The sequence below is a fragment of the Cherax quadricarinatus genome, chromosome 74, assembly GCF_038502225.1.
Source record: "Cherax quadricarinatus isolate ZL_2023a chromosome 74, ASM3850222v1, whole genome shotgun sequence".
Taxonomy (NCBI): Eukaryota; Metazoa; Arthropoda; class Malacostraca; order Decapoda; family Parastacidae; genus Cherax; species Cherax quadricarinatus.
In genome coordinates this window covers 13,785,718-13,795,571 of record NC_091365.1, presented here as the reverse complement: position 1 = coordinate 13,795,571, position 9,854 = coordinate 13,785,718, and the positions used below count along the sequence as shown (strand labels likewise).

Genomic DNA, 9,854 nt, shown 5'->3' with positions numbered 1-9,854 from the left:
GTGAGGGAGGAAGAGAGGGAGTGAAGGAGGAAGTGAGGGAGAGGAGGAAGTGAGGGGGAGAAGGAGGAAGTGAGGGGGAAAAGGAGGAAGTGAGGGAGAGGAGGAGGAAGGGAGTAAGGTAAGAAGTGAGGGAGGGAGTAAATGAGGGAATGAGGGAGGGAATAAGGGAAGGATGGAGTAAACGAGTAAGGGAGGGAGGAAGGTAGGGAGGGGATAAGAGCGGGAGCAAAGGCGCAAGAGAGGGGAGATAAGAGAGGAGGGATAAGAGAGGGAGTAAGGGAGGGATGTCAGGGAGAATAATGAAGAGGGAGGAATGTTAGGAAAAACAGGAGGGAAGGGAGGGAGGGAGTGTTTGGAAGAAGAGGAGAGGTGTCAGGGGGTAGAAGTGAGGAGAGAAAAGAGGGGAGAAGTGTCTGGGGAGAGAGGTGTCAGGAAGAAAAAAGAGGAGCGTAGAGGAGGGTTGCTTTGGGGGGGGGGAAGAGGGGAGAGAGAAAGAGGGAAAAGTGTGATGAGGGAGCGAGGGGACGTGAAGAAGGAGACAGGGGAATGTAAGGGAGGGAGAGAGAGAGAGAGAGAGAGAGAGGAGTGGATGCAGATAGGTGGTGGGTAGAGAGAGAGAGGTGAATGCTTAGGAATGATGAAAAGATAAATGGAATAAAAGAATTGGGAGAATAAGAAAACAATTAGTGGAGTAACCATACAGGAAGATTGTGTGTGTGTGAGGGAGAGAGAGAGAGAGAGAGAGAGAGAGAGAGAGAGAGAGAGCTTACAGCACTTCGCCGTATCTCGCATCTGCTTGACAGTAGGGGTTGCAAGATCCTGTACGAGGCACAAGTACGCTCACACCTTGAGTATGCTCCACTTTCTTGGTTTGCCTGCCCCCCCTCTCATCTGCGACTGCTTGACAGAGTAGAGAACAGAGCAAGACGTCTCATCTCTCGCCTGGACCCATCCTGGATAGATCTGTCATTTCAGCAGAGCCTTCAACATAGGAGGGATGTGGGTGGCCTTACTGTTATGTACAAGGCCAATATTGTCAAAATACCACACTTGGATCCACTTCGAGGACAGCGTGAAACAAGCTTTTATGCCACAAGACGGGCAGAAAGCAGCAACTTCACTCTGGCTGTACCCTTCTCCAGAACATCACTCCATCTGAGATCATACATACCCAGGATGACTCGAGTATGGAACACATTCGTACAGCATAATGATGTCAACGAGATAACGTCAGTTGATCAAATGAAAATGCTGGCCCACAGATGGCTCCAACTTCATCCTGTTCCCTACTTGTATGTCTCATAACAAAAATGCTTTCAAATGAGCTGATGTAGGTAACAGCTCTTAGCTTGCCAATAAAGTTAGGAATCCTTAACCTGTAAATAGCTGTCAATAAAGCTAGGGATCCTTAACCTTGTCAAACCCTGTGTATAAAAAAAAAAAAAAAAAAAAAAAAAAAAAAAAAAAAGAGAGAGAGAGAGAGAGAGAGCATATGTGTGCGCGATGTGTCCCCAAGCTGCATTTAAGGAGATCGCTATTGAGCTCTTGGCCCCGCCTCCCTGACCACTTTGATCAGCATCACTAATTCCTGGCTTCTTGGAACTAATCACACAGTATCTATTCTTGAAGCTGTGTAGTGAACTTGCCTCCAGCCCTGCCTTATCCAAGACATTTTAATAACAAAAAAGGCACAATATTGTATTGTTCCAGCCAAGACATTTTACTTCTCAACCAACCTGAGACTAAAGAAATACTTCTTGAAATCCCTGTGGTTCAACCTCCTCCCAGCATACATAAAATGGATTACCAATAGACCCTTGGCTGTCTTCAAGAGGGAGCTGGACAGCACCTAACCAGCCGACCTGTGGTTCCTACGTGGATTTCGTGGATTTGCGTGCGGCCAGCACTGACAGCTTGGTTGATCAGACCGATCTACAGCGAGGCCTGGTCATGGACCTGGCCGCGGGGGAGTTAACCCCTGAAACATCTCCACCTGTGTCCCCCTAGATCCTAGTTTCCTTAATTCAGTCTGTCCCCATCTGTCCTACTAATTTTTATGCAATAATCATATCTTCCCTTGAATTCTCTCTCCACTAAGATTGTCAAATTTCTTCAACTTCTCATCATAGTGCATTACCCTCGTTTCTGACACTAGGTCTGGTCATAAACCTTTGCGTGATCAGGTGTGGGTTCCATGATGGGGCCACGTACTCAAAGTCATGTATTAGCTCGTGCAGGACTCTTTATTCAAGTTCCTGCATGGTGTTCTGAGATTTGCTAATCTCCTATACGCTGCTAACTTTATGCTATATATTTGCAATTCAGCAGATATGCTCGGTGTTGTGTTTACTTCAAGGAACTTTTTAAACTCTGATAATTTCATCTTATCTCCGCCCATGTTGTTGTATAATTATGCTTTACATATATTTCCTGGACCATGTTCAGTTGTTCATAGATAAAGAACGAGGAAAAAATACCGTGACTGGAACAATACACAAATAACTTGCGCATAGAAGAGAGGTTACGACGACGTTTCGGTCAGATTTGTACTATTTACGAGTCACACTGACACTAAAGAATGAGGGAGGCGGTATATACAGGCGAGAGGGACAGGGACGGAATAGTGTAAGAAAAAGTAGTGGTTGTAGTGGTAATGGTGGTAGTGGAAGCAGTAGTAGTGGTAGTACTTTTACCACTACTTCCACTACCACTACTTTTTCTTCCTCTATTGGTCCCGTCCCTGTCCCCCTCGCCTATGTATACCGGCTCCCTCCCTCTTGTGTGTCAGTGTGACTCGCAAATGGTACAAGTCGGACCAAAACGTCGTCATAAGCTTCTTTTTCTGTGTTCAAGTTATTTGTGTATGTTGATAGATATGCTTTTGAGAAGCAGTGGACCTGCAGACTGGCAGTAAATTATGCAGGATTCGGCAGGACATAGGTACATGACACACACACACACACACACACACACACACACACACACACACACACACACACACACAGGAATCGTCACTTTGAGATGAATCTCCGTCGACTAAAGATCAGACACATACATCACATTGATAGCCATCTTTCAGCGGATGCTTCTGTCTCTCTCTGTGTGTGTAGCTTGTGACATAGAACATATTTTAACAGTTCGAGTCTTTCCACCTTCTTCATGGTTTACATAATTACCGAGATGCCTGTAGGGACCTCGCAAAACCGTATGACATTAAAAAAAATTATGCTTTTCTTTAAATAATCCTGGTTATTTTCACTTGACAGGATATTATGTATATGATTTGCTCATTATATTCTTTGTAACTTTCATTGTTTGCTAATTTTATCTTTGTTTATAGTGTGTGTTGTGTAAAAATTTCGTTGGTAAGATCACTGAGTGACCAATACGATCACGTACTTAGTAAATATTAGCTATTACTATAGTGAAGAATCTTTAAGTCCTCCCTCAAGTGTTACCCTTTTTTGTTTTCTAGCAGTGACCATATTCTTGTTTTCTAGCAGTGACCATATTCTTGTTTTCTAGCACTGACCACATCCTTGTTTTCTAGCACTGACCACATCCTTTTTTCTAGCACTGACCACATCCTTGTCTTCTAGCACTGACCACATCCTTGTCTTCTAGCACTGACCACATCCTTGTCTTCTAGCACTGGCCACATCCTTGTCTTCTAGCACTGACCACATCCTTGTCTTCTATCAATGGCCACATCCTTGTCTTCTAGCTCTGACCACATCATTTTCTTCTAGTACTGGCCACGTCCTTGTCCTCTAGCACTGTCCATATCCTAGTCTTTTAGCACTGACCACACCCTGTCTTCTAGCACTGACCACATCCTTGTCTTCTAGCACTGACCATACCCTAATCTTTTAGCATTGTCTACAACCTTGTCTTCTAGCACTGGCCACATCCTCGTCTTCTAGTATTGACCACATCCTTGTCTTTTAACAGTGACCACATCCTTGTCATCTAGCACTGACCACATCCTTCTAGCATTGACCACATCCTTGTCTTGTAGCACTGACCACATTCTTGTCTTCTAGCTCTGACCACATCCTTGTCTTCTAGCACTGACCACATCCTTATCTTCCCCCTCAGACGTGCTGGACTACTCCTTGGGACCGTCCGGTAAGACCAGCCCTCGTGTCTGGTGCTCAGGGGCTGACGGGGCTGACGGTGAGCCACACCCCCTGACCTTCCCCAGTCTTGTTTACAGCTTTTGTTTACATCTATTAATTGCATGCATTCTTCAAATGTATTGTTTACATCTGTTGTTTCCATCTGTCATTTTTTCTTGTCTACCTGGTTATTTACAGCAGCTTCCTGGAACTGCTTCACCGCGTTTGCACTATCTACACCAAATTCACTACGTAACACAATCTATCTTTTTTTTATCAGATATATCTCTCTCTTTAAATATATATCTATATATATATATATATATATATATATATATATATATATATATATATATATATATATATATATATATATATATATATGAGAGTATATTTATTCCAACACTCTTGTATGGGTATGAAGCATGGGTGGTGAATGTTGCAACATGGAGAAAGCAGGAGGCAGTGGAGATGTCGTGTCTGAGGGCAATGTGTGGTGTGAATATAATGCAAAGAGGATAGGTAGTTTGAGAATTAGAAGGAGGTGCGGGGTTACTAAAAGTATTATCCAGAGGGCTGAGGAGGGGTTATTGAGATGGTTCGAACATTTAGAGTGCATGCAACAAAATGGAATGACTTGGAGAGTCTATAAATCAGTAGGGGAAGGAAGGAGGGGTAGGTATCGGCCTAGGAATGGTTGGAGGGAGGGGGTAGAGGAGGTTATGTATGCGAGGGGCTTGGACTTCCAGGAAGCGTGCGTGAGCGTGTTAGATAGCAGAGAATGGAGACAAATGGTTTTTATGACTTGAAGTACTATTGGAGTGTGACGAAAGTAACATTTATGAAGGGATTCAGGGAAACCGGCAGGCCGGACTTAGAGTCCTGGGGATGGAAAGTACAGTGCCGGCACTCGGAAGGTGTATTAATGTCGCAGTTTTATAACTGTAGTGTAAGCATGCCTCTGGCAAGACAGTGATTGAGTGAATAATGAAAGTTTCTTCTTTTTCGGGTCACCCTGCCTTGGTGGAAAACGGCCGGTATATATATATATATATATATATATATATATATATATATATATATATATATATATATATATATATATATATATGTATATATTGTATATATATATATAGGATGGGGTCCACCTCTGGTGTAAATTGTGGGACCCATAGCCTCGGAGAAGTGGATAAAAAGGCTTCAAGGAAGAATATTTGGATTTCTTCCTGAAGCCATTTGAATATTCCACTTCCCCTACCACCCCATCTTTTAAACTATTTTTTTTTACCAATAGGAATATTTTATTACATAATATGGCACAGAAGATTTAAGAGATACATTGTTGATATAAAGGTGGCATATATATATATATATATATATATACATGTTGTTACGTGTGTATCACCGATTATAAGGCGAAAATCTCATCCAGCTCCTCAGAGCTGGGGCGTGTGCCCAAAATGCAGCATGCATTACCCCTTTGAACAGCCGCGCTGAGCCGCTGGAACAGAAAACTAGCTGCCCTGGGATCCCTAGTTACCCTGATGAGTCTTTTTCCCAGCTCCTTAAGGAAATTAGATGCACTCTTTCCCCATGAGCCAAGGGTCTCTGAGCCTATGGGAACAAACATATAATGATGGGCAAGTTCTCCATATTTTCTAGACTTTTGGGACTCCCTAAAGCTGGCAGCTGCCCCTCCTTCCTCCCTGGTGTATTGGAGATAGGTATCAGCCAAGGTAGATGCACATGTATAGTCCCACACCACCTGCTTCCCATCTGTCCAGGCTTGAAGGGTGATACCATCTGGACGCTTCTGGCTGCCATCAGATCTGCATAGTTGGGGTGGCTCCCTTACTGCTGGGCATCCAGCTGTTGTGAGGCTCCTCTTGATAATGTTATTAACCTCCTCATGTCTTGCAATCTTTCCCTCGGATTTACGGCACACAAGACCATGGTACCCGAATCGGTCTGCTGCTTCACTGCCACAAATACACCTGTGTTCGGCGAGAATAGGGGCGGCAAGTCGAAGGACAACACCGATGCGGATGGTCTGTGGGTCGAGGCGTGTGCCAAGGCTGGAGTTGGGAACAGCCAACAGAAAGTCCCCAGCATGAGGGGCTCTCACTGCCAGCAGGCGGGCTCTATCCTTCCCTGACACACTCTGAAGCATCGTTGAGGCTATATTTTCCACTATTGGACCATCCCAGTGCGATTGTTTGTAGTTGTTGGGGGGAGCAGGTCTGGTTTCTGAGCCCGTTAGATTATCCCAGATCATTGCTCCGTCAATGAATTTTTGGTCCTGGGCTCCAATCTTGTCCCTAAGATGTTCAGGGAGAATCGCTGCTACAAGCTCTCTGGATGCAATACACGAGGACAGAAAAGCAGGTAACGCAATCTGTGATGACTTGCGGACACCAATGCCTCCTAGTCTGACTGGAAGTGTAGCTTGGTTCCACTGCCCGTCTTCTAGAGTAAGGTTAAGTACTTTCGTAAAAATCTGCCTCAGAATACTGTCATATTCGTGCAGTATAGGGTTATCATATGAAGGTGCACATCTTAGGAAATATGTCAACCTGGGCAGACTCAAGCACTTTGTGAGAAGGTACAAGGCATCGTGGGTGTCCAGATTGCCTATTCGTTGTTCCATTCTCCTTAACTCTTCCAATTTCTTCCTGAGAATTGTGTCAATGGCATTGCTTCCCAGAGGTGCTCCTAGCAAGACACTATTTGTGGGGGCAATGACTGCTGCTCCTGGTAGTTTTGATCTCACTGCATTTATCACTTGTTGACTGACTGAGATGATTTCACATTTGGATGGATTCAGGATGAGACCCATTTCCTGTCCCCGTGTCATTACCTGTATATATATACCTATATATATACCTCTATATATATATATATATATATATATATATATATATATATATATATATATATATATATGTCGTGCCGAATAGGCAGAACTTGCGATTTTGGCTTAAATAGCAACGCTTACCTTGCCATATAGGACAAGTGAAAATTTGTGTATGCAATAATTTCGCCAAAATCATTCTGAACCTAACGAAAAAAATATATTTCACTGTGTTTGTTTAGTATTAAAATACTGTAAACAAATCTAAAGTATATTTAGTTGGGTTAGGCTAAAATAATTTGTGCTTGTTATAATAAGGTTAGGTAAGTTTTCTAAGTTCCTTTTGGTGCAAAATTATAAATTTTTACATCGACATTAATGAAAAAAAATGTATATTTAAACGTACAAGAGAAAATTTTTGAAAGAACTCAATTTTAAATGAGTTCTTGCTAATTGACCAGTTTTACATATTCGGCACGACATATATATATATATATATATATATATATATATATATATATATACACACACGTTTCAAGATATATTTTTTTTTTCATTTATGTTAATGTAAAAATTAACAATTTTGTACCAAAAGAACCTTAGAAAACTGACCTAACCTTATAACAAGCTCAATTTAATTTAGCCTAATCCTGCTAAATATATTATAGATAAGTTTACAATAATTTAATAACAAACAAACACAATGAAATATATACTTTTTCGTTATGGTCAGAATGATTTTTGCGAAATTATTGCATACACAAACTTTCGCTTGACTTATTCGGCAAGAAGAGCATTGCTTTAGACACATGTGCAACACTGGGTGTCTTTAGACATGTGCAACACCTATCTATAGACACATGTGCAACACCTGCGTGTCTTTATTCTGAAAAAGTTTTGCCATCCAGTAACTTTTTCAATTTAATACAAAAGAAATTTGAGGGTGTTGAAACTGGAGACTGTAGAGGATGAAGCAATCAGTCCCTCAGCCTAGATGGTGTCCACCACCGTTGTTTTGATGAAGTTAAAGCAAAGACAAGAAGATGGTCGCTTATATAGGAGTCAAATGAGGTGCAGCTGTTGAATACATCGTCAGCGGTGGGCGGGACCCATTAGTGGAAGTTGGTCATGCACAAGAGTCAGACCATGGTGTTGCTGTGTGAGACATGTACCGTTTTCAACTTGTTTGCTAACCTCTGGCCCAACCCTTTAGCATGACTTATTTCAACTAGTGGGTCCCGCCCACAGCTGACTATGCCTTCAACTGCTGCACCTCGTCAGACTCCTACATAAGCAACCATCTTCCTGCCTGTGCTTCACTTTCGAAACTACGGTGGTGGACACCATCTAGCCAAGGGACTGATTACCTAGCCGTCCTCTACTGTCTCCAGTTTCAAAACCTTCAAATTTCCTCTGTATTGAATTGATACACACTGGATGGAGAAACGTTTTCAGAATACAGATACCCAGGTGTTACACATCTGTCTTATTCATCACCTTGTTGGTATACTATACCAGGGGTACTTAAACTTTTTACGATTACAGACCCAGAATGGATTTCCCAATATGTCTTCATCCTCATCGTTACCAGTCCTGTTAGGTATCAGTATGTCTTCCAAAGACATCAATAGCTTGGTTTTGCTTTAGATATGGATAGCTAGCAATATAACAGCTGAAAGAAAATCAAAGGGATTTTATCATATTTATTTATAGAAAAACTTCAAATTGTTGAGAGATCGAGTCCCATACTTCCTATTGTTTGGTTTCCATACCCCCATTCCTCCCTGTTAAGAACCCCTGTTCCATGCCATTACTAGTACCATAACACAAATTTGTCTAATTCGCAAACGGGCGAAATTATTTATAAACATTATCTCTCAGTTCACAACAGGATTAGAACCTGCACACTCTGCATCAAAGTACGTAGTGCTTACGTCACTCAGCCAGATCCCAGATGTGGCTGAGTGCCCTAAGAACTGCATATTTGATGTAGTGTGTGTAGGTTGGAATCCTGCTGTGGTCTTGCTCCTACTCTCTGTGGGTTCCTAGCTCCCTTGCAATGCTCCTCTTAGTATGAGTGACTACTACTACTACTACTACCTCTCTTGTCCCGTCCCTGTCTGTTGGCCTATATATGGTCCCTCCTTTCCTTTTTGTTAGTGTGACTTTGTAAATGGTCCAAGTTGGACCGAAATGTCGTCGTATGTTCCTCTCTTCTATGTGCGGGTTATCTGTGTATTGTTCCTTTTTTTGTTATTTACTGAAAGATAATGTTTGTAAACACAGCATTAGTTAACAGCAATTAACTAACTGTAACAGGGGAGGCTATCATTTGATTTCTCTTTCCCTTATATTTACACTCGGATGTAGGTAAATTCTTATACACTTATTATCCTGCCAAATGTGCTTAACTTTCTGACAATGTACTTAGCAATTTGAAAAATGTGCCTAAAATTCTTAGTAATTTGGCAAATGTACTTAACATCCCATCAAATTTATTTAACATTCTGACAAATGTACTCAACCTTCTGACAAATTTACTTGTCGAGAAATGGTACAACTAAGGTAAAAGATTAAATATAGGGGGAACGTAGCTTGATAGACAGCTTTCGCCTGCACAGCCGCCCCTGCAGGCGAGGTCTTGAGAAGCTGTCGTAACCACTTCTCAACGGGCTGTAAAGGAAATATATTAGAAATTACCCCTAGAGGGTATTATGTCAGCATATTTCATTAACTGATTGCTGACTGGAAAACTTACTTGTGTGGACTCAAAGGTCCGCTCTTCGCCGGGGTTTATGATAAGTTACTAGATCGTAACTTTGTTCTCAATTATGCAGTCAATAGAACTCATTACGTCTTAGTACACGTACCTGGGTATATGTATC

At 42.0% G+C, this 9,854-nt stretch overlaps 1 protein-coding gene across 6 annotated transcripts in view; it reads left to right on the top strand.

Annotated features, from left to right (window-relative positions):
- LOC128700231 (paired box protein Pax-6) overlaps positions 1-9,854 on the top strand; it is a 299,207-nt gene that overhangs the window by 135,673 nt on the left and 153,680 nt on the right. For 2 of the 6 annotated variants that reach the window (XM_070100797.1, XM_070100795.1), the window contains one exon: positions 4,099-4,128. The exons of 2 other annotated variants lie outside the window; for them this stretch is intronic. In XM_070100797.1, coding sequence (XP_069956898.1) covers positions 4,099-4,128 — 30 coding nt within the window. Of the gene's footprint in view, positions 1-4,098; positions 4,177-9,854 lie in introns of all 6 variants that reach the window. 2 more of the 6 variants (XM_070100794.1, XM_070100793.1) reach the window with 1 other exon arrangement.